The 26,190-nt window shown below is 33.7% G+C and overlaps 1 protein-coding gene across 1 annotated transcript in view; it reads right to left on the bottom strand.

Annotated features, from left to right (window-relative positions):
* Positions 1-835: 835 nt before the first annotated feature.
* Uch-L5 (ubiquitin carboxy-terminal hydrolase L5) overlaps positions 836-26,190 on the bottom strand; it is a 29,025-nt gene continuing 3,670 nt past the window's right edge. Inside the window, exons 2-7 of the mRNA XM_081764547.1 lie at positions 24,972-25,035; positions 20,280-20,385; positions 16,214-16,401; positions 11,854-12,051; positions 8,707-8,806; positions 836-1,212 (exon numbers count right to left, since the gene is read on the bottom strand). Of these exons, the coding sequence (XP_081620673.1) occupies positions 964-1,212; positions 8,707-8,806; positions 11,854-12,051; positions 16,214-16,401; positions 20,280-20,385; positions 24,972-25,035 (905 nt within the window). The 3' untranslated portion in view covers positions 836-963. The remainder of the gene's footprint in view (positions 1,213-8,706; positions 8,807-11,853; positions 12,052-16,213; positions 16,402-20,279; positions 20,386-24,971; positions 25,036-26,190) is intronic.

The following is a 26,190-nucleotide window of genomic DNA, read 5'->3' as shown; positions in this document are numbered from 1 at the left end:
ACATCGAGTCGATAGGCGAGTTCTTCCCAAACCTTGATCAGGGTGCTCAATAATTGTTGCAACCGCTTCAATTCTCTATCTTAAATTCCTCAATCTTCTTAAAATTCTCCACACAGATATCACTGGAACTGCTAATTCACGGATAAAAATGCAATTGTGTGCATCTGCCTACTGCACAATAAGTTTCGTACCGGTTTTCTTTCGACTTTGATGGAACATGATATCTGTTTTTCTTTAAACATTCAGCGATCACCATTACACACTAGTCTGTCCGAATTGGTTTCTTGAGGCTACGCAAGAAACACTATCACTTGTTCAACACGTTCTTCAGTCACTCTTGGTCGTCCCGTACTCTTCCTTTTGCACAATCAGCCGGTGTGTTCAAACTGATGATACCATCTACGGATGTTATTATCATTTAGTGGACTGCAACTGAATTTAATACGGACAACACATTGCACTGTAACTACAAATTCAGTCATTGCAAAATATAGAATGCAAAAATCTTTTTCTCTGTTCACTAGTCGCCATCTTTGCTACTAGCGCTTTCTAACGGCAGACAAAGGAAACAGTGCATGCGCATGAGTACGTACAAAACTATTTGAGTTTGTCTTTCATTTGATGTATTACTTAAAATTGTAAGTTAATTGTAAGAAATACTACAATGACTTAAAACCTCGAATTTCATTTTGAAACACCCTGTGTATATATGCCCTGGAGCCATCGTTTCAAATTGCTTCAGAATTCTCACTTAACAATTTTTCTAAAACAAAATGTTTCTACTAGTTAAAGCTGAAATTTTCTTAATAAGGTACTGTAAATAAAAATGGAAAAATAATTTCAAGCTTTTCACACGTTTTTATTGAAGTATTAGTAATTCACGCTTCTGAAACGAATAAAACATCACAACACTTTGAAGAAAAAATATAAAAAAACGAAGGAACAAATATATACATATATTTCCTATCCTTTAACTTTCTCTGTTTTCTTGGTTTCTTTTTGTAATGCACGTTCTTTAGCTTTTTCATATAATGACACCAACTGTCCTTCTTTAGCTAAAATTTTTAAAATTTCCACTATCAAAGGAAGATAATTATGTTTGCGTCGAATATTCTCTGTTTTATACCGCTTCATTTTTGCTTCTTCTTCGTCGATCAACATCTTCAGTCTTGAAAGCTCTGCTTGTTGAATATCAGTCTCCATTCCACTTTCCTTAAATAACAACAAAACAATAACATTAATTATAAGTTCCATCCAAAATAATACAACAGATTTTGTTTCCAGTAACAAACCCAGAACTTTTAGCCGTTTCTCTGCAAAAATAGTAGCTGCTATTTTTAAACATAAGGATTCTACTACAGGCAAGTAAGCAGTTTGTTAAAATATACTTCCTAAACAAAGAAAGACAAGTTATGTACAATTTTTGTGCATAACTAAATGTATTATCAATACTTGTGTAATGGGTCATTTCACGATTAGGGGCAAGTTTCATGTCCCGTGTTAAAATGTCCTTTTCTAAATAGAAATACGATTTTGTCTTTGTGGACATAAGTAGCCAGTGTCACACTAATGTACTATCAATACGCAAGTTTGAATTATTTATTTTTATTTTTAAAAAAATTGATTATTTTATTCGTAAATGTCACTACCATAACGTGTCCCCAGCAACAGGTACGTGAATATTAATGATATTTTCTGGTATATACAAGTGCGAAAATGTATTTGTTTATTTCGCCGCCTAGAGAACTTGTGTGCCCATTTATATAAATAAATAAAAGTATTTTAATTTTCTTTTGTTTTGAGGTTACATTTTGGTGATAAAAGCTGTGTCCCTAGCTTTTAGTGTCAGTACCGTCACTACTTACGTTTTTGTTCTTATATGCTATCGATTTGGCAATATTGCTTAAGAAACAAATGCGCAGCGTAATTCGTATCCCTTGCATGTACGGGAGGCACATGGGATCCAACGCACGGCGGTCTGAAGATTTTTATCATTGCTTTTGTCTGCAAGTGAATTGAGTTATGTTTTCTCATTGTCATCACCGTTACACAGTTTTATGCTATAAATATAATATATAATTGAATGATGTAACGTCTGTTTTGTAATCCTTATGGATCAGGTTCTTGGTTAATTCATTTCGACTTCCCACCTATGCAAGGTTTTCTAGAAATTTCTGTAATGCGAAGAAACGTCATTCCCATAACGGTCCTTACCGTTACGTCAATTTTTGTTACGGAAATGGCTTGTTGTTTTGGTAGTGACAATCAGAAGGCTATGCTATATTTAAAATATGAAAAACAATACAAAACGTGCTGTACTGTTATTTTGCACGTAAATTTAACAAATAGAAATAATTCAGTTATCAGCTTGAATCATCAGTATTCATATTCAATTTTGATGATGACAAAAAAATTTTACAATTTTGATTTTGTATTCAATTTTGAACCAAGAAAACGATATGTCATGCATGCAATATTTTGAAAACCAAAATTCAACATCAATGACAACGCATATTTTTTTCAAAATAAATTGCGAAAACACGTAAATTGTTACGGTATGTGCTGTAGAACTTTCTTTTTTAATTTTCAGTTAAAAGTGTTAAAGATTTTTCGGATGTATTTATCTTAAAGATATTTTTTTTTTATTTGTATCATTCCATTTGCATGTTTATTTATCCCACAGCAAAATGCGCTTGCGAAATGCATTCCAATTTACAGTTCAAAACAGATAAATTGAAACTTTGTAGGGTGGTTCATACAAATAATCTACATGAATTTGCTTAAACTTTATGTTGTAATCCCAAAAACAATCCTGTTCATAAAGAGAATGTTTGAGGTGTAAAAGCAATTCGCTGAATATGACAATTCCAAATCCACAGGAGCAGACTTTTTGGTATTGTTGGAACAATAAAAAATAAAAAAAGAACGAAGTGCAATACGAACGGCACATCCGAAACAATTATAGTTCGAGTTACAGAAAAAAAAGAGTTTCGGTGATAGACAGCACGTGCGTTTGAAAACGATATGCTGCCTTTTCTTAGACACAATTGCAACGTATATCATCAGTATTACGTACTTAGTAAAGACACTTAGATACTTACACAGAAAGAATGTGTACTCTATGTTGATTTTTCTGAGAACTATCAGTGTAAGTGTTCTCAAGAAATACAGCAGATGCATTTCGGTGCTTCTCGCAAGACAAGCTGACATATTAGTTTCGCATGGATACGACTTACCTGATGCAAAAGCAACGTTCAATGTGTTAAATAGGTCTGAAACTTCAAACATTAAGTTCTCTTACATTGATACTTCTGCAATTTCGGCTGTTGATTCCTTAGTACCTAACAACTTGCCAAAAATACCAGATTTGATGAAAGTGCACCAAGCAGTCTCAGAGACGAAGGGTTCTTTGAATGTAAGAATTATTTCCTGTTTCTGTAACAGATCAACAGTGTGCAATTGTTTCAGGCCCAAAAAGTGGACATGACAAATCTGTAAAAGTTGTATTGTCAGAAAAAACGACATGAATAGTTTATGAATATTGTTAAAAATGAAGGTTATTTGAATGCAAGAATACTTTCGTTTTTTAAAAACAGATCAGCAGTACAAAAAAATAACATAAGTACATAATTATTTTTTCTGTTGATCTGAAACAATTGCATAGTGTTCATCTGCTTTATCAGCAGCAAATTATGTTTTTTCGTCTTTTATTCGAACTGTATTATTCTCAAACTGATGGCAATATTCACACACTGTATTATTATGTGTATTATTGTTGTATAATCATTGTATTATATTGTGTCATTGCACTAGCAATAAGAACTTACTGTGTAGAGCATTAGTATTCATACGGGTTTTGTGCAGAAATTATATAAAACACAAATAAAATTTACTACAATATCTTTATATTTTGTTAGAAGAGTAAACAATGTTTGGCTAGTGAACAAATATACAATATGAGCTCCAAATTGTATTAGTGGGGTTCACCATTTTTGGACCAGACCACTGATATAGGATAATTATATTAGTGTGTTAGTGTATTCTGTCAAATATATTCCAATAATTGCATCCTGCGTGTCATAAGTCATTTCCATTACATTTTTGTCGTTACCGTCACGATAATGTATTTTTGTTTCAATAAAGTACTAAAAATTACTAATACTTTTATATTTTTATTGTAAAATATTTTTACATCTCCGTTTGTCAATTTGTAACATAATACTGCCTTTTCAATAGAGAAAATACAGAATAAAACGAAAATTTGGAAACGTGTTACGGTAATGACAAATTAATCTAACGTGCTTGGAAACTTTGCCACGTACCTCAGAAAATATAAACGTTCCTGCTCTGCCGTGCACAAGGTAACATTGCCACTTTATATATAGGGCATATTTAGGAAAAAAAGCATTGAACCCCCCAAAAATTTTTTTTCAGATTTTGCACCTTCAAACTTGCCCCTAATCGTGAAACGGCCCTAATACAAATGTAACATCAATCAACTAGAATCAAACATTTAAGATTGCTATCCAAATAGCGGAATACTATTATCAAAACAGTGCCTGAACTATCGTCCAGTTGGAGAACTTCAGTTCGAGTCCTGCCTGGTGCTTAATCATATTCACACAGACTTGTAATAATGGAAAAGCTGGTTTGATTTAGATAATTAGTTCAATCCTAGATCATTGTTTTCAGCCCGACTTATTTTCATGATTCCCGATGATAGTAGTAATTTTCTGGTTCTGCTACTACAAGTAGTCATCGTAAGGTTCAGTAAGTTACTTCACAATTACTACAGTCATCACACAAGTATTACACCAGTGTTTAGTGATTTAAGTGTTAGTGTCAAAGTTAATATACAGGGTGAGCATAATGTCTTGCCCTGATTACAAAAATTTATTACAGAAGAACTGTTTGACATAATAATGTAAATACTGGTCAGTTACATAGGTTAGTATTACAAGTTATTTTTTTTTCTTTTTCTTTTTACCTCTAGTACCTCGGAGAATGTCTAAGAGCGGTATTCCAGTTCCCGCCAGGTGTTTTGTAACATGTCTTCTGTCACAGTACCCACAACTGCTTGTATCCGACTCTTCAGTTCCTCGACGTCAGCAACAGGTGTGGCATAGACTCTATCCTTGATATAGCCACATAAAAAAAAGTCCAGTGGAGTAATCTCTGTGGCGGGGAGAGCGTGATACCACAGCAGGCATTGCGCTTTCTCCTGCTTCGATGCCATTTCGCCAACTAACCCGCGCGCGCCAAGTAACGTACTGTGTCACTCTTGGGTAGCACTAGTGCCATCTATTGGTCTTTAAAAAAAAACTTGTAATACTAACCTATGTAACGGACCAGAATTTACATTATTCTGTCCAACGGTTATTCCGTAATAAATTTTTATAATCAGGGCAGGATTTTATGCTCATGGTGTATTTCAGTGAAGAGTGATTTGTACAAATCGATGGAAATATCAAATCGTAAGTACATTAACATTATATTTGAATCTTCAACAATTTACGATTACTACATATATGGGAAACATTCTAATTAAAAACAATAACTTTTCAAGTGTTGGCAACATTGGAACTTCGTAATAATAATAATAATAATAATAATAATAATAATAATAATAATAATAATAATAATAATAATAACTATTCTCTAATTTGCTGTCTCAAGTGTTAAAAATGAGGAGATCAGATGTTAAACTTTGCTTCCAAGAAACTGAAAAGTTGTAAGTCATATGTAGTATGTAGTTCAAAGTCCATGTTCATTGTAACCTCACTCGATAAGATACTAAACAAACTTCTTGGTGACATAAAACACTACTAAAGAATGAACATTGAGTGTAGGATGCATAGACATTTTAAAATGCTCTTCATGAATGGTATGGACATTCAATTACATTTTTTTTTTTAAATGAATAAAGACTACAACAACATCCCATCCCATGTATTGCATCTCATCTTTATCGGGGTACATTTTTAAACTCTTGGAAACAGTAATTTTTCAATTTATTTGCGTATATTGACTTACTTTATGTTTATTAATATTCAATTAACAGCATATTACTCATTACTCTGTTTATACTATCTGATTAAGAAAGACTGATGTTCGTATTTTTTTTTTCTGCTCATAAATTTAGTAATTTTTAGTTTATTGTTACAATTTCGATTTTTACATGTTTGTAATTTATACATAGGATGTTCAAAAATGAAAACTTTACGTAGAGTTTTACGTCCCACGTTATGCCGGCTTAGGCCAAAGGAGATGATGATATAGAGAAATGAATGAAAATGGTGGAATGAAGAGTGGGAGGAAACGGGAGAGCCCCGAGAAAACCCACGCACACGGTGTTTGTCCACCACAAAGCCCACTTGGCGCGAGCTTGGATCGAACCAGGGACCAGATGTGAACTCTCTAGTACTGAGCCACCGCGCCCCGTAGGGTGTTCAAGAAGTCATGTTCATTGACTTAGTGAAGCAACGATTTTTTTTCCGTGGGCATATCGAGCACTTTTAATATTTTATTCTCATTATTGGAAATATTATGTATTTCAATTTCAGTTTGGAAGATTGAAAGATTAATTTTGTTTTGGTTATTTCAGTTTCATAAAACAGTCTGTGAATGTTGTTAATGTTGTAAATTGTCTGAAAGGTTTTCTGTGAATGTAAGGACTTTTTTTTGTTGTTGTTAACACAAACACATTATATCAGACAGGGTTATCTAAAATTCTGAGTGCTGACATGACGCTCACTCTAGGTTACTTAAGATTTCTTCACAGAAATCTCATACGCACGTGTAATGATGCTGACCCGAATTTTGGGAGACACGAGCTGCAGTGCAAGCATCTTTGTTGTATAAATACTATAGTTTATCTCGTCACAGTCAGTCTTAGTCTTAAGCCCGGATTAGAGTCTTGGACAGTCAGAATTAGAGTCTTTGTTAGAGTCACACTTAAAATGACAACGTCGATATTCAACCACAGTTAGTACTGTTACTCATATTCAACCACTGTGAATCTCAGTCGCAGTCGGTTATCGAGATTTAGAATCTAACATTCAAGAAGTTATTTGAATAGACTATTTCTGTGTACCTCAAAGATTGCTACACTCAATTAGTGGACTTCTTCATTTGGTTGTTATCACCCTCTACGTCAGGTATGATTCAGTTAACCTCTCCTCTTTTAGTATGAGAATTGTCATACACTTTTGGACTTACACAACAGATATTCTCTACACAAACACACACACTTAAAATTCATTAAGAATGAATCAAAATAAATGTTAACTACTACTTTAAATTGAGTTTCTCATTTGCATACACGGTTCTGATTTGCCGTCACAAAACAGTTGTGGATATCCCCGAAAGTACCTTATAACACGCTTTAGGTGCGTTCACTTTAACATTAGCAATGCATATAATTTAAGATGTACCTTGAACTAATGCTAGAAATGCTACATTCCACACTAAATTTTAAAAGAGTACCAATCCAGGTTGACAAAATGCATCCCCCATCATGGCATGGGAGTGGGTGACATGTAAAAATAAAATTACCGATATTGGTGTCCAATTCATAGTATTATATAGAAGCGAATGTGTTTCTGTCTGATCTCATCACTCAATAACTACTGAACCACTTAAAATGAGATTTGACACTGTTATTAACCTCTGCCCTCCTCAAAGATAGTATTATATTAAATTGTTTCAAATGCATACCCTAAAGGGAGACTGAAAGGGCGTTATGATTTATGCGAAAAACTGGGTATCTTGCGAGCCATCAAGTTAGAAAAATGAAATTTGGTATAAACTTCTCATGATAAACAGGTTCATATCGCAGCGTTTTTGAAACTTCCTCGTTTCAAGGGAGGAAAGGAGGCATCAATATATAATATAAATGTACGTACATATGTGTGTATGATAAGCACAACTCTAAAACAATTTAAACCAAACTTGATATACATATGACTTATACTCTGAAAAAAATACCGGTAGAGTAGAGGTGAAGCAGAGATGAAAGTAGAGGTGAAACACCCCGAGCACCCTTAGGGGGTGGGAAGGAGGTACCGTGTAAAAATAATCAATAATCAAAAATTAAATACGACCAACATTAAGTGTTGAATCCACAGTTTTTGGGGACGTTGAGATGATTGGTGACACTCCCAATGACATTTAAGTCCATGTTTAGGAAAGACGGAGCACGCGAGGCGTGATTAATAACAGTGTGAACACTTGTGAAAAGCTATCGTAAAATTATGGGATTTATTGCAAACGATTTAAGGAGGTACACAGGAATTAGTACGCACTCCATCTAAATATCCATGTTTCAGAATCCTCCGGTATTATGTAAACAAATTGTATGGAAGTTAGGGTACAGGAATACATTTTTAAGTACTAATTGACCAATCGATTCCCCGGTATCGCAGGATTATAAAACACTGATACATATTTAGATGGAAGTATACTTGTTCCCTTGTAACTCTTTGAACCGTTTGCGGTAGTCCCATAGCTTTCAAACCACGGCAGTTTTTCGACTCATGTTCATTAGTTTTATTATTTATTTATTTACTATTTGATAGTAGGAATCATTTCTAGAGTTTGGTCAGCGAACTTGTACCCAACCGTATACATATATATATATATATATATATATATATATATATATATATATATATATACGATATATACATATATATGGAAAACATTTACCTCCATTTGCTTCTCAATTTGTTGAACCTTTCTTTCATATATCATTTTCCTATCCGACACAATGGCCATCAAATTAAAGTGAATTTCTCCTTCACTATATCTATAAAAGAAAAATAACATATTAATAATAACATTAAAAAAGTAACTTATAATAAATAAATTTACTATAAAAGTATAACACAAAGTCCGTTAAAATGTGCTTTAAAAATACTTTTTCTCCTTACTTTGACAACTAAAACACCATTAGAGCAAGTGTGATAAACAATAATTCTTTCCAAAATAACTAGACTTCCAAAATTCACGGGTGCTAATGTTTAGAGAACGAGCAGTAAAGAGCTCTGGTTTGCTAAATGATGAAAACTCCTCTTCCACAACGTACGCGTGAAACTTTTTTTTTTTTCTATTTATTTATTTTTTTAAGGACAGCTCGTTTAAGAAGAGTGACAAATAACTTTATAGTTTGGATTGCTAGTGTTTGAGCCGGGGTTAGTGGTGTCGTCCTATAATCTAGTCATTTGAAGTTAGTAATATTTGATGTAATCGTAGTTTCACTCTTGAGAGGATTTTGCAACAGTTTGCAGTGGAAAATGTTCAACCAGAAGCATATGAAATAAAGAGGTCAAAAGTTGCATTCGTACGAAGAGCTTCACGTAATGTTATCAGAGAAAGGCTTAGGAAAAACAGACAGGAAACGCGCAAAGTGCGCTGTTTGTGAAGCAGGCTTTGGCTTTAAAATCGATCGGTTACGCTCCAACAGTAACCCTTCTCGTCAGTTTTGCTTTCACAGATTCTCCCCTACCTCTCAAATGAAGAGTACATAGAAAGGGAAATATTTCCATAATGCTGTACAATTGAGACAATGAAGCAGGTCATATCCTTAACTGTGCTTTATGCAGATGTACACATTGTGTGAAAATGCTGCTTATTTGACATTAATGAAACTGACAAAATACAAGAGATGACGTTTTGTTTTGATACAATGATTACTTGACAGGCATATTATTCTAATGCGCGTGGATTCATTTCTAATTGATTCTGCTTTATAACTACAATACGGCATTCTGTTCACATTTTCTCCTAATACTTTTAGAGAGCATTTTCAAGAACAAGTTATAACTTATTGTATAAATTTACACACAACACACAAATAAGTTTCTGAAGATACCGAGAAAAAAATTTTCCCTAACACACTATAGAAATTCCACGATTACAGGAAATTTCTACAAAAACTGTTTATCTGCTGTCCCACAATGATCTTTAGTTACCGCTTTAGTATATGTCGCATAGATTTCTTACGCTTTTCTCCTTTTTCATGAAATATTTTTACATTGAAGTGCAGAATGGAAGTGTTCTTTTACCAAAGTAATCAGGCAACCAAACATTTGTGGCCGCATGTGCTCGTATAAGCGAACACTTACGTAACTTGTTTCTTCACAAAACATTTAATAGGTAGAAATTTTGATTCTCACACTTAGAAGTGCCCAACAGCAGAGTTCTTTCGCAAATTAATAATACATTTTTATAGAACAGTTCTTTTGGTTGACTTAAAATGATCGTAACGAACCATTTTGTAACGATTTATTTATACTAAATTCAAGTTTTATCAATGAATGCAAAGAACAAAGTGTATTTAACAAAGACATATTAATAGTATTGATATGGCAACAGTTATTTTTATAACCAAGAAAGGAGCCCAACTATGGAAATAGTTTTTTTTTTTTTTTCTGGAATAAATAAAATCACGATCTGTGCAATCATTATAGAACAAAATACGAAACAAAACAAAAATAAGAGCACCGAAGTTCAAATCAACTGAGGTAAGACTATTTTATTATAGGAAAGAAAGTGAGTAAATGCTGAGTGTGAATATTGTACAAGGGACCATTCAAACATAAAGAATGACTGAACTGACATTTTAGCGATTTGAATGAATAAAGGCAGGGGATAGGCCTACTTACTCTACAATTTTGAAGCCCTAAAACGGGTTTAATCGACTAACAGCGATTGGACATAAGGAAGCAGTCAAAGAAGTTGAGGCAACAGGTTTGTTTACATTAAAACTTAGAAGTGTGATTACATTTGAGAGTAATGCACCACTGATTACTCGGACCTTTTTTTTCATTTTTATTTTTTTAAATCTTTCTTCTAATTACAGGTTTCCAGCAAGAAATGGAATATAGTGAGGATAATGACTTAAAGCTGGAGATGTAAGTTGAAATTTTGAGTTTTACCCATGTGCCTAAGAACACAGTTTAGTAACCACTAGGATGCTTTTCAGCAAATCTACTTCCAACTCCAAAATCAGTGACTTTTTGACTCACTGTCTGCACCATCTCATTCCATTAGCTCCCAATTGTTATGGTGCTGGTCCAAAACAGAAAGGGGCGCCCGCATGAAAACTCAACAGAAAGACAAAATGCCGTAGTTTCAAGTCACCCACCATATGGATAATTTGTTTTGTTCCACTTGTTCGGAAAGTGAAGCAGTACGCTGATCTTAGATAACCGAACTGAGGTCATCGTTACAATCGGCGATCGAACGAACAGGAATGTGGCAACAAAATGCAATTAGTAAAATTTTACCAGTGACCACTTTCCAATACTAGCGTAGGAAGGCTGAGAGTGACATTTCAGAAGACATGCGCCATGGCGGACAAGATAATGACTAATGAGACAACCACAGTGTTAGCGAAAGAAATCCTTGCAGCATCATTCTCCTAAGAGTGGTATAAGCAAGATCGCAATTCTTACTGAGAAAAAATGGTGTCCACATAAACAGCAGTTAGTGGGCAAACTGCAAGGCGATTAAATAAATAAATAAATAATAATAATAACTGCTGGAACTCGAACATGAACCATACTTTGTGTAAAATATTATGTTCACTGAAAAAAAATCACTGTATCAAGCGAAGTAAAGCGCCAAGCAGTCGCTATTGCTCACAGAGAAAGACGATATTTACAGCCCAGGATTACGAAGGCATGTCAATAGTTCACTCCGGACATCTTGGAACATGCGCAGCAGGAGCACAATGGACTCGTTCTTTGGAATGCTTTTCTCCAAATGGCGCGTGACTTCTGAAGCGAATAATGCGCGGTTACTTAAACACATAATTTTAGTATTAAACTTATATGAATAATAAACACTTACTTTTTAATCCTCTTTTCAATAATTGGTCGAACTACATCTAACCAATCAACGTCAGGAGTTACGGGGCCAAGATCAATAGGTCCATCCTTCAAACCGTCCAATTCGTATAACCGACCATCAATTGGAAGATAACCAACGAAATGATACACATCTTCTTCTTTGGATGCTAATTTTGATTCAAATTCAAAAAGTGTTTGCCTAGAATTATGATAAAATTGAATTATACATACAAAAATAAAAGTAATTTTTTCACTGTAAATTAATTAATTAAAAAAGCTAATTACAAACGAAGAAAATTTATAGGTATGTTTTCTTAAAGCTAACGTATACTATCCTCAATTCTCATTAATCATAACGATCATGATGCACTTCAACATTAAAGACGATATTATCACAGTATATGGTCTACTAGTGAAATCAGAGAAAGAGCTAAGCGTCATTGCGCAAAACTGGAAATGAAGTTATTCTTTATGATGATAACAGTTAATCCAGCACCACTACACTTGTTTGTCCCAGAAATGATGTATGAATTGTTCATAAAAAATAAACACACTGCTGAACAAGACTGCACTTCTTTAATATAAAAAACACATTTACATGTGACGTTTCGATCTTCTAGCCAAGATCCTCATCAGACGTACACTCATCGGAGTGTACGTCTGATGAGGATCTTGGCTAGAAGATCGAAACGTCACATGTAAATGTGTTTTTTATATTAAAGAAGTGCAGTCTTGTTCAGCAGCGTGTTTATTTTTCTGATTTTATTCGCAAGACGTTGACTATGAGTGTGTGTCAGAATTGTTCATGTAGGTAAAATTTTAGCCAGGGACGGATCCAGAACGGACTTATTGGGGAGAGGGTTGTAATACTGCTACTTAGAGCTATTTTTAAGAGCTCCAAACTCTGGGATGGGTTTTATTTATATATAAAATAAGAAAGTTCCATCTTATGGGGGAGGGGGTGAGCCCCTCCCTGGATCCGCCCCTGATTTTAACACAAATAACAACATAAATAGTGAATTTTGTTGGTTTGTTTAATTTTGGTTTTAGCAGTTTTGGATACCACTTTTGGCACTGAAGAAAAATACTATTATTATATATTTTAGTTTTAAGTGGACATTATACAATAAAACGATTTTTGTACATCACAAACAAGTATGGTAACTTCATGAGAAAACTCAAAGCAAGAATGCCAAATGCTGCGCTGATGGCAACTTTTTCCATTTCTTAAAAAAATGCTTTTAAATCAAACATTATTATCTTTCGCCATTTCAAAGACAGAAGGCACAGTAAAATAATATTTTTGGAACAATGCTATAAAATAACTACATGTATCATTTATGAACCCTTTACCACATAGTGTTAGAAAGAAAGTGTTGAAGTAATAGAAGGCAGAAAAGGGGATAATACTGAAATTCCATCCATGTTTTTGCCAGTCATCTCTTCCCAAAAGCTGGGATCTTGCATTTCGGAAAAATAATGAGGTGCTTTGTTTCCATAGGCTATAAAATGTCCAAGTGCACATTGTAGTCAATTCTACGGGCAGTCTCCAGTAATACAGTATATAGTCCGTAGTGGATTTGTTTGTGTTATTGAGACCCTACAAGGCACCTAATGAGAAATTCGGGTTTTCAAGCAACTTTTATCATTCAACTTCAACTATATAAGAGATCAGAAGACAATTACACTGTAATGAAGGAGACAATGGTATACGGTTTTCGTCGCAATCACTTCGATAATAAATTTTATCATAGATGCATCGCATCTCTATGTTTTACTCTAGCAAACTGCGATGCGAAAATGCTTTTAAAACGCTGATATATATATATATATATATATATATATATATATATATATATATATATATATATATATAAAAAGAAGAGAAAAAGGTGAGAAAAGTCGTTCAGGGAAACGTCATGTTGAATGCTGGGCCACGTAGTCTGGCAATAGTGTTGCCAGGCTTTAAGGATGTGAATTCGTTGTGTACAACTAGAATACTTTAATATAAGCTTATTTAAAAAGCGCGCCGGTTTTGTTACATCAAGTTACGAACTTTATTTTTTCAAAACACACTAACAAAATTCATAAACATGTTCATCACACATTCCGATTTCAGGTATGGTGAATGACGTCGGACGAGTTCCTTCATGGCTAAGCAGTTAGCGTACGTGCCTTTTGCGTGGAAGACCTGGGTTCGATTCCCGATGGGAACTCATGTGGTTTGGATTCCACGTTAATTAGTAGGTACCGTCTCATATAGTCTCGCTGCTGAAAGGGATGTTAAATTCAACTCAATGGCGTCCTCTACTGCGCTGGCATGCAATAACTCTGTTCCTGAAATTCGCTGATTGCCTGATGTTTTGCAATGTTTTGTTCAGAACGATCACTACGAAGACGCTCAGGTCTTTTAACGTTCACTGTTGAACGCGTTTGAATGAACATTTTCATAAGTCTGAAAACTGTTTATTCATTCGGTGCCTCATTTCGCAATAGAAATAAGCGAAGTCGTCTGACAGTTGCCCGAAGTTTTCACAATTTAGTACACGTTGCGCTATAGTAAACTGCTCCATGGCTAGACACAGACAGAAGAAATGCGAGAAATTCAGACTAAGGCGACAATCGGAATGTTTGAGCAACAATACTATCGGTAGAACAACAATACAAAACAATGTCGGCAACCGAGAGATAAAAATCTGCCAGACGATCCAAAAACGGTGCGCTTTTTGAATAACCCTATATAAACTAAATTTCTCTCTCTAGAGCTAAAGCCTATGAAAGGGTTATGATCCATCAGATGGCATATCTTCGCTTGTGATCACCCATTGGCTTTCAACAGCTTCCTAGACAGATTGCAATTACGAAGGTACCGGTAACCCGTAATTCATGAAGCGCTCCCCGACTGCTGCACAATACAGTTTGAATATTGAATTGTTGTTATTATTATTAGCAGAATACTACAGTCATGGAAAACCATCATACATATTTTTTCTTATATCGCTGACAAAATTTCTTGGATCATTAATCGGGTCTCTTGTATGTAGACATTTCTTAATTTAATGTTGTTTCTCTTTCCAACATTATGCTAGAAAAGCATCGCGTTGTAACAAAAGATATAGAGTCAATAACAATTATCACTTTAAGTTCGACTATTTTATATAATATTTTGTTAACCCTTTTACATCCTAACAAAATTATTATTATTATTATTATTATTATTATTAATAATAATAGTCGAGATTCAGTTAATTACTTCAAGTTTCCTGTGTAATCATCGTATGAAAATTATTTATACATCGTTCTCTTTGTAATCGAATATTCTGAATCATGTACGACTCAATACTTTATAATATACAAATTAGGAGATATGAAGGAACTAATGAACAAGAGAACCCCATAGTAGAAAATTTATTTATATCGAGTTTGCTATAATCAACATGTTGCAGCTTTAGAAGTCCTAATTAGCTATTATTTACTAGATATCTTTATTTAAATCCATTTAAAAAAAAACAATACTCCATTATCCTTTTCGCGAATTTGTTGGGTATTTTTTTTTAATTCCAGAAATAGCCAATAATATCGATAAAGAATTAAGTAGGTTTCGTAACAACTCTACTGACAGTGTCAGGAGGGAAAAAAATGTATTTTGTTTTCCTTTTTATAAACGGAGGATGTAATTTTTTACTACTGTACTAAGAAAAGGCAGAGCGTATCTTACTGTACTTGTAATAAAGCAAGATTTCAGTTGATGCAATTGACAACCTCACAGATCGTGAGCTCCTTCATGGCTAAGCCGTTAGAGTACGTGTCTTTGGAGTGGGAGACCCGGATTCGATTCCCGACGGGGGCTCATGTGGTTCGAATTCCATGTTAATCAGTAGGTCCACGTCTTATATAGCCTCGCTGCTGAACGGGACGTTAAACATAAAATCAACTCAACTCAGCCACAGATCGTATGGTAGGGAGATACGAAGAAAAGTTTGAAAAAAAAATGTTTACTTAACGATGTAACCTATCTAACTTAAACATGAAATTATGTTCTGTCAAGAGACGTTGTTGTCCAAATGCAAAAGGAGTTGTGGTACAGCCTGTGGTCTGAGTGGTTGTTGAGCACCGACTTCAAGAAGAATAGAATATATAAATGTCCCGGTAGCGGACTGGGAAAATCATCGACACGATAACTCTTGAGAGTCGAGTTCGAATCTAGGTCCAATCATGGATTTTTTCACTCTCTCTTTATCATTGAATTCACAGCTATAGAGAATTTGGTTATTTCCTTCACTTATCACATAAGGGCAGAATACTTAGAATTGTATGCTAGAATACTTTTGTTGTAATTCTGAGATCTTAAAAAAACTTACCGTGCAAATGAATTATGCACTGATCGAATCACTTGTGAATTGCTCAAGGAAAGACCTTTCATATTAGCATCGAAACTTTGGCAGAATTCTTTGAATTCTGACAGAGTTGGTCCTAACTGCAAGTCGGGATGCTTACAATTGAGCAGAATACTCAAAATTGCTTGTGTGGCACATGCATTATTTATCACCTGAAAGCAAAAATATATTCATTAGACACACTCCTATACACAAAACACATACAGTAAGTTGAAATAACCAGAAATGATAATAAAATTGACATTCTGTTATGAGTCATTCTGTATCAATTGAAACATTCTGTATCAATTAAAAGAAGAAAGCGGTACTCAGCACCACGCCTTAGAAACTTACTGGAAATTATTTCAGTAGCTCTCTTATATGTTTCTCAGTCCAAACAGCTACAAAAGTAGAAATACTGATTCTTTGTACATTTTCCTAAATTATGAGTACACAATAAGATTTCCTGAATTTGCGGATCACATTTAATATTTTATTTGTTTATGTTTCACGATTTTTTCTCCGAGGCCAAGGGAAACAGTGATAATGATCGAAATGGAGGAATGAATAAAGTGGGAAGAAACAGAAGAAATCAAGTAAACTCACACACATGGTGATTGTTCACTGCAAAGCCCACTTAGCGCGAGCTGGAATTGAACCACAGATCCCACGTATCAGAGGTAAGCCATCGCGGTTCCATTTACAAAAACGTAAGAACAATCAGTACTTCTATTTTTGCAGCTGCCAACTAAGAGAATCTACAAGGTGTAGTGTATAGCGTCGTTTTCCTTTGTAATTACCCTTCTATTAACTGTAACAAATAATTAAAAATAAACTCATGAAACAGACCATCATTCTTAAGAAGTATACGAATGGAAAAGATTGTAACCATGGCTTATATCTTCCGCTGAAAGACTCTTTAGTAATCCCTACATTCACTTGCGTATGATTAACTTCTTTTATGCTCCTTTACAAATACTGACCAAGGTAATTTCAATAAAACATACATGGCACAACAAACAATTAAAAAATAATATGTAAAAGTAAGTACTTTATACGTTCTTCATTTGGTAAAACAATTAACAAACTATGAATATTGCGTCTCATACATCAACACTTTTACCAAAAATGTTTCTACACTAGACACAAGACTAGTTTCTGCCAGGCACATGTTATTTTATCACTAAAATGTATCACTTATTGAACATCGTATTTGAATGAAATAAAGTTTACTGTACTTTCAATCAGTCAGTCTTCATAACCAGATTTCTACTGCTGGTACTGAAGTGTGAGGTAGCATATGTCACGTGATGAATCTTTTTTTAAAGAAGGATTTCGCTTTTCCGTATTTTACAAGCTGCTGAACCGTTGAAAAAAAAAAAAAAAAAACTATCAATTATCATGTGTCAATAAATAAATGTTGTTTATGTTGCCAAGTCCAAACAATTACCTGAAAAATTTGCTTTTTGTTTTAGAATTTAAAAACCCTCTTACTGACTTCGTTGTCTTATTCGATTCACGAGATCTATAAGATTTCTAATCGCGAGGCGAGATTCCTACAGTACATGTACGTATAGTTGACTACTCTATTTTCTAGAAAAAGAAAAAAAAAAAAAAAACTAGTAAAAACTATTAATTATTAGGAGAAGGTGCCTTCCTCTGTCAATGTTCACATACGTTAAAGGTACGCTGCAGACCTCTGGCATCTATCACAGAAAGTTTAAACACTGTGTAGTAATAAACCATCGGTAAGATCTTTCATAATGATTCACGGCTGAGCTCAAAGGTAAAGCGAAAGAACTGTACAGAAATCGCTGTTCAAGCATGTGTTACTTTTTTGTCTTTCTGGCGGTCTTCTGTGTTACTAAAAATAAAATTCTTATCGGTGTACCATGAACATTAATATTTATAAGTAAACTAATGTTCGCAACGTGCGCATCACATAATAAGGAAACGAATATATTTACGAGCAAATTAGTGCGTAAATTTATTCTTTCTTTATGCAAGAACGTATGCATTTTGAGGGCAAAACAAAGAACATCTTCTCCCGAAGCATCTCTTTTCAACAGGTGTAATTATATTGATAAATGGAGGAAACAAATAATTTTTAACACATAAATTCCCCTACAGATACCAATTCAATGATACACAAAGAATGAATAAAAATGCATGACTGGACTAGGACTCGAACCAGGGATCTTCGGCATAGTGTCCCATTAGGTTAACCACTACACTATCCAATCCGCTTCCTGAACAGTAATACATTCCCTCATTCCTGAAGTCAATGTTCATTCGCTCAGACTACGTGACTTACAGTACGACTGTTGTTGTGCTTGGACAAAGTGTCCACATTCAGAACACTTTGACGGTTGTATTATACACTATATTGATATATGGAGCACATAACATACTTTTAACATGCCGATTTTCTATAGGTGCGAATTGCATGAGCTTGTGTCAATGTGATCTGAATCATCAGCAATACAGACTTCAGAAGCGATGGAATGTATGGGTGTTCAGGGCGCGACTTCGGTAGCGTAGTGGTTAACACATCAGCACGGTACGCCGAGGATGCCGCGTTCGAGTCCCGTCTAGTCGTGCACTTTTTTTTTACTTTTTGTGTCATTGTTTACAGCATAGAGTCAGGTGTTAAAACTGTCCTCTTAATTACGTATCATTCCAATAGCATCCAGTAATGAAAACAAACAAATATTTGAAAATGTGTCTAATTTTTTGGAAGTTCTTTTCTTCAAGAATAAGTTTTTTTACTTTATTTTTTTAATATACGAAAACAAGAGACGAGGTATTGCCATATTACGACGGATCTTTGTTCCTCTTCTATACAAAACAGCAATTGGTAGGGACTTGAACTTTTAGTTTTAACGATAACAATGAAAAGTTGCGAAAAACAAAATAAATTTTAATAAATAAAATGCTTCTAGAAATAATGAAGGGGCAGCTTTCTAATGCCCCACAATCTCGAGCATTTCAGTGCTTGTTTTATTGATTTTGTTTTTTAACGTTATGTTCTAACATGTATTTTAATATTTAATATTTATTCGAAAGCTTGTACTTGGAATTTTAACTTTTTGTTTCGAAGAAGTTTGCTAAGCAACTACTCATCGTACTACGACAAGAAACACTCCAGGAACCATTGTTAAAAAGAGTATATTCAAATATATACGCTCTAGGTTACTAAGAGACGCTATTAATATACATATTATTAAATTAAAATCTTACCTTCTACCTGAACGGGTACTCCCACTTAAGAGTTCACTTTTTACTATATTTAGACCCTCTCTGTCGTCATGAACGAGTGCCTATAAAATGTCATGTGAGAAAAAAAATCACAACAAGCAGCTTTAAGAAGCTTCATCCCGGCGAAATTAAAATACCACTAATTTTACAGTAATTATGTGATATCTTCAAATAGATAAAAGATAATTGAAATGTGGAACAAGAGTGCCTTAGACAATATTATTTTGCGTAAGGTACCGGTACCGTTATCACAAGTCACCTAGTGGCTTTCCGTTTTCAGCCGTCTAGAAACGCGAAAATAAATGCCGATTTTCAAAATGGCTCAAAATTGAAAGCAGATAAGTGAGTCGTAATAACGGTATCTCATGTAAAATGATACTGTATAGGGCGATCTTGTTCCACATTTCGATTATCTTTTATGTATTTGAAGATATCACATAATTATCGTAAAATTAGCGGTATTTTAATTTCGTCTGTATGAGGCCTCTTAAGTTCTATGAAAGTGATTGGCTATACAAGTTACAAATGTTGAATTGACATAACATATATTTACCGAATACTTTTCTTTTACAGGACAAGGAACAAAACAACAAAAATGTAACAACAATGATGTTCCGGCTTACATTTTATAGGCACGCGTACATGGCGAGAGTGGGCCGGCATATAATGTAATCCTAAGTGGGAACATCGGTTCGGGTATAAGGAAAGGTTTTACTCTTTTGCATGAAATATTAGTTACAATATGTTTTATACGTAGTATCATACCACACAGTTCCAATTGTAACTTTCCTACCTGTTTTGCAAAGAAAATTTTTTCTAGTCGACTATCCTGCACAATGGATCCAGAAGGCTCATCATCCTGAACCCATTTGAAAAGGAAGATCAAGCCATGGATTGGTCTAATTAAAGAAATGAAAATAAAAGTAAAAATGGCAGAATCTAATACTTGGAGTTTATAATGACTTATTGAGTTTATGGCACATTTCCAATAATAATAATAATAATAATAATAATAATAATAATAATAATAATAATAATAATAATAATAATAATAATAATAATAATAATAATAATAATAATAATATAATAATGCTCCTTACAAGTGTGTTTTTTTAGCCAATATTTCAATTACTGTAGCGGGCAATTACCATCAGGGCAGAGGGCTTAAATTACTTCCCTATGCAGATCTCTACATAATTGTTGCAACTAACAATGATACGTTATAAAAATTTTATTAAGTGTTCTTATATGAGATATCCTCAACCAGTTATTTAGCTTTCTAGGTAAGAACTCTTAACCTATTAACCCCTTAAATCCCAGCCCTGTAGATACCATGCAAAACTTTACGACTATGCTAAGCGGAGAGTATTAGGCAACAAATAGAGCAAACAAATTATCAACCACATTGGTTGCCAACACCATAATTCTTTTAACATTATTGCAATTAACATTTGAGTTTCCTGTAGACGTTTGACAGATGTAGATGTTAGAGTGTTGGACAGCAACACGCAGACTTCGGTTCCTCCCGACCAGAATCATTCGTACGTTTTCGTGGCCATTACCATGCAAGAATATTTCCTTTTCACCGTTGGAACCAGCTACGTACAGACTGTACGTAGTGGTAGTCAAGCGGTTAACGTATGAATACACTTTGTAGAAGTCAACTCGAAGCTATTTTGAACTAATCTTCATTATATCCATCAACCGACGAGCGTTTTTTTTCTAGATGTACAGTGTTGCCAGATCCACACATTAAATTCCATTTATCAGGCCGTTGTTCATGTGATGCTACGTAAAAAGGGATGACCAAAAGAAATATAGGCATTAGACTGAAGGAACACATTAGGGAATCTCGTGATGAAAAAGAAGCCCTGCCAGTGTTGTCAAAACATCTCCAAATCATTAAAGATTCAATTCGAAATGACACGAAAGTTTAACACTAAATCTCCTCTAACACTGGAAGATAAGTATTTCAAGCATACTACATTATGACAAGAAACCTATTATTAAATATATGTGAGGGAAATATTAAAAAACGATGCTAGTATTACTGATTACTAGAGACCGGATGTTAGACAAAATGCCTATTCTTTAATATTAAAGATATGATCAAAAATTATGTTTTAAAGTTTAGATTGGGGGTTATAGTTTTGATTTAAGCCAATTTTACTTTGCCCATTTTGCCTATTCTATGCATTTTCTTCAAAATAAGTCTTCATTAGGAAAATATATAACTTATATAATATAAGTAACAAACACATATTATATATGTATACATAAATAACGTATTTGTAAACATAAGCACGTGGTACATATCAATATGTAATCCTATATATATATGGAATGCATATCAAGCATCTTTTTTATATATACAGTAAAAGATATTAACAAACAAGTATGTATCTATATTCTTTGAACATTATCTATGACGAATTCATTTTTTAATTGTATTGAGTATTATTTTTCATTATTTTAAGTTACACTTAAGTGCCTATTTTTTTTTTTTTTTTTTTTTTAATTTTTGGTGTCTGTCTGCCTGCCTATTTTTCGAGGTTTTTAATGCCTAAACATCTGGTCTCTACTGATTACATTACTAAAAACAAATTTTATGACGTCAAAATATTTTATTACAATTTGCGTAGTTGTACAGCAATTACGAAATTCACAATTTATGGGTTATAGTAGTTACTTTACTCGCAGTAATCTTAGATCTGACAATACTGTTATTCTAGAAATTTAAAGCGCTCATTAGTTGATTGATATAATAAAGATTAATACAAGAAAATAGCATCGAGTGATTCCTACAAAAAAGTTTAGTGTATCCATATATTAATAGGTCAAGAGTTCTTAACTAATATAATAACAAGATAAATAACTGGTTGTGTATACCTCATACACGGATGCTATAATTAATTGCAACATATATAATTAGTTGCAACAATCTATTAGTTGTATAAATATATGCATAGGAAAATAATTTACGCCCTCTGTTATGACGACAATTGCCCGCTAGAGCAATTGAATATTGGCTAAAAAGACACACACTAAAAGAACCTTACAGGCGAGTTATTATATTATTATTACATAGAATATAGTTATTCAAAAGTTTGAGATTATTAACAATTTGAAAATAGTATTATTTTTTCTATGAACTTAAAAGTATGAATCCTGTTAAAATTACATTAATTTATTTATTCTTTTCGTATGTGGCAAGGGTAAGAGTATTTTTTTTTCCTGGAAGACAAAATTATTATAATTTTACTGTAAGGACAATGACACAATTCAAACCAAGCTTGAGCCTCGATTCCTTCACAGTAAGCACTTTTAAAGCACAATGATAAAACTAACTTTCTTGTGCCTAGGTATTTATCCAAATGAAATAATATTAAAGCCACTCTTGCTCTCTTCGACGGCCATCAGAAGTACGATATATATTTAATACAAGAACTCACATATCTAGTTGTTTATATCTAACAGAGCATTCAAGTCATGATATGAAATGAACTTCGTCTATTAAATGCAAACAGCAGCCTCCTCTCGAACAGACTCAGTGTTTCATAGTTCTCGGTTTTCTCAAGTTTTTAGTTATATCCTCTAGCTTAACAAATTATATAGTTCGCCTAGGATCTAAACCAATTTTTCTTATCAGCAGTAAAACTGTCAAATGACCATTAGGAGCCAGTGCAGTCTGTCGATGCGTCGACTGTTGTTACTATTACATAAAGTTAGCCGCTTGCTACTACCACTGGGAGGAACAAGTGAGATCTGGCCTATTCTTCCTTTGAACAGTCTTCAATGTTACAAACCAAAGTAAGAAAATAACATATTTGAGTTTAACGTCCCACGACTATGCCCGTTAGGCTAAGGGAGACGACGATTAAAGCAAGTGAATAATGATGGAAAAAAATGGTGGAATGAAAATGCCGGAGGAAATGGGAGTACCTCGAAAAAACCCACAGACATGCTGATATTCACCACAAACTTACTTGAATGGGGATTGAGCCATGGATTCTACGCTAGAGGTCTGCACGGACCGGAATTTTTAGCCAGGGCCCGGCCCGGCCTGTGAATTTGTAATATGAAGCCTGACCCGAGTCCGAAATAGTACTTAGGCCCCAGTTCGTGTGATAATCAAATGAGCCGAAATAAGCCCGAATTACAGAAAGTTTATAATTTACGCAGAATTGTATTTTTATTTACAGCAATTAGAAGTATAAACTTGCAATTGTGCTTTAAAAGTTCTCCAGAAAGAACGGTCCAAACGTCCAATAAATATCGTTGTACAGTACATTTACAAAGTTAGGTCCGAAAAGGCCCGAGAAATATGGTTGTATATTTAAAAATTTACGGCCCGAGCCCAAAGTGATACATGCCTTCTAGGCCCGAGTCCGGCTGAAGCCCGCGTGTGAGTACTTGGATGTTGGTGTTCAATTTATCGTACATCAAGCGACCGACCAAAACAGCAGGAGCACTCCTGAAATTATTTCGCTTGGATAAATTATTGCGTACACAAATAAGATTAGTTATATCGTAAAGTTAAGAAAAATGTTCCAGACGTTCTGTCTATTACTTTAAAAGTGTTTCGTGGTTTTCATTTGTGAATATGACATCTTGTATAACAATTCCGAAATCTTTTCCATCTAAATAAAATGTTTGCGAACATGAATTTCTTACATCAAGATTTTAAAAACTAAAAAGGGCCTTAATCATTATGATTATACTTATGGCGTCAAACTTGTTGGTTCTTACCTACATAGGCAACCGTTTTTGAAATTAGAGAACGAAAATGAACGAGTAAGATCAAGCATGACAAAAATAAATTAAACGACTTTGCTCGTCTATGGTAAACATGACGAAAATAAACGACTAAGGTTGTATATGGTTATACGTAAAAAAAAAAAAAAAATAATAAAAAAATAAAAAAAAAAAATAAACAACTACGGTCAACACAAGTACGATAAAATAAACGACTAAGATCGCTTATGGTAAGCATGCAAAAATAAACTACTAGAGTCGTCTATGGTAAAAATGATACAACAAATGACAATAAACGACTGAAATCGTTTATAATAAACATGGCAAAAATAAACGAATAAGGTTTATATGGTAACAAAAATAAACGACTAAGGTTGTGTATGGTAACTATGAAAATTAAACGACTAAGGTCAGAAATAACAAGCACAGCAAAAATAAGCAACTAACGTAGCCTATGTTAAGCATGTCAAAAATAAAAGATTAAAGTTGTCTATATTAAGCATGACAAAAATAAACGAGTAAGACTGTCTATGGAAGGCATGACAAAAATAATCGACTAAAGTTCTTTATGGTAAGCATAACAATGCTAAAGGAATAAGGTCGTCAATAGTAAGGAGAACAACAAAAATAAAGTACGAACGTCCTTGATAAGCAGAGCAAAGCGAATTACGACTAAGGTTATAATGATAGTGAAAAGTGATCTTGAAAAATAACAATAAATAAAACTTACTTGAGATTTTCAAAATGCTGAGCGTCTAAACTCCATAATTCTTCTACTTGTACACCTTTTACACCTAAGGAAACAACAAATAACAATTAACTAAATATCAAAACTTTACAAGTACGAGTTTCCAAAAATTCTGCACTTATTTCGCAGCTAAGAAACAATTTCTCTTTCATGTCATCTACGTCAATGCCATTGACGAAGTGCCACTGTTTAATGAAAACTTGTAAGTGATAGAATACGATACTAAGTACGAAATACCTATTATGATTTTTAATATTATGGTGTAATATTAAAATTTTTATAGCCGTAATGCCGCTAATAAATAAATGAATGTAAACAAATTTTGTTGGAAAGAATATAGGTTTTCCCAAACTTCTGTCACTACCTCATAATTTACACCTTTAGTTTTAAGAAAATATGAATATACAAATGTAAATGATGTACGAATGGATACTAGGATAATTATTACAAGAATTTATTGAAATAATAATAATAATAATAATAATAATAATAATAATAATAATAATAATAATAATAATAATAATAATAATAATAATAATAATAATAATAATAATAAAAGAAACTTCAATGTAATTAATTGAAATGACAACAGTAAGATCTAAATGAGAGGAATTTCCAATTGCATGGTAACAAACCTGAACATTTCCTACTGAAAAAAATAAAAGTAGACATTTATTCATATTCTAGGATAAGAGAAGGATTGTCACTTACGTTAATATTTGAAAAAAAGCGACCAGAAGATCCAACTTTTGATGAGCACAGGAGAGATCCATATCAGAACTCCAAATGATAGACTTCGGAAGATGTACAATACAGATTCTAACTCTAAGACAATCGCCTTACTTCTCCACCAAACTGACCCTCGCAGCTATCCAGAGTAGATTGATTTAAATCAAATTCCGAAATAAATTAATTTAAAGTGAAAATAAGTAAAATCCCGTTTCTGTTCTGTTATTTCGATTATGGAAGGTAATAATCATAATACTATAAGACTCAAATGTATGTATAGCACAGTATTAAAACGAGTGTCATGCAGAGGATTAGGGGAAATCCCGTTTCCAACGAGGATTCCTGCATTCTTCTCTTCGTAACACATGGCTTTCAAATTGTCAGCTATTCCAACGGGGAAGTCGCCAAGGGCATTTAAGACGAAAATTCTTTTGTGTGCACGTCTGTTTGTTCCCAGATAATATGAACGTAT

Source organism: Thermobia domestica, chromosome 7, assembly GCF_964235325.1.
Source record: "Thermobia domestica chromosome 7, izTheDome1.hap1.1, whole genome shotgun sequence".
NCBI lineage: Eukaryota > Metazoa > Arthropoda > Insecta > Zygentoma > Lepismatidae > Thermobia > Thermobia domestica.
Note: the sequence above shows the minus strand (reverse complement) of the source record. Positions and strands in the feature narration are given on the sequence as shown.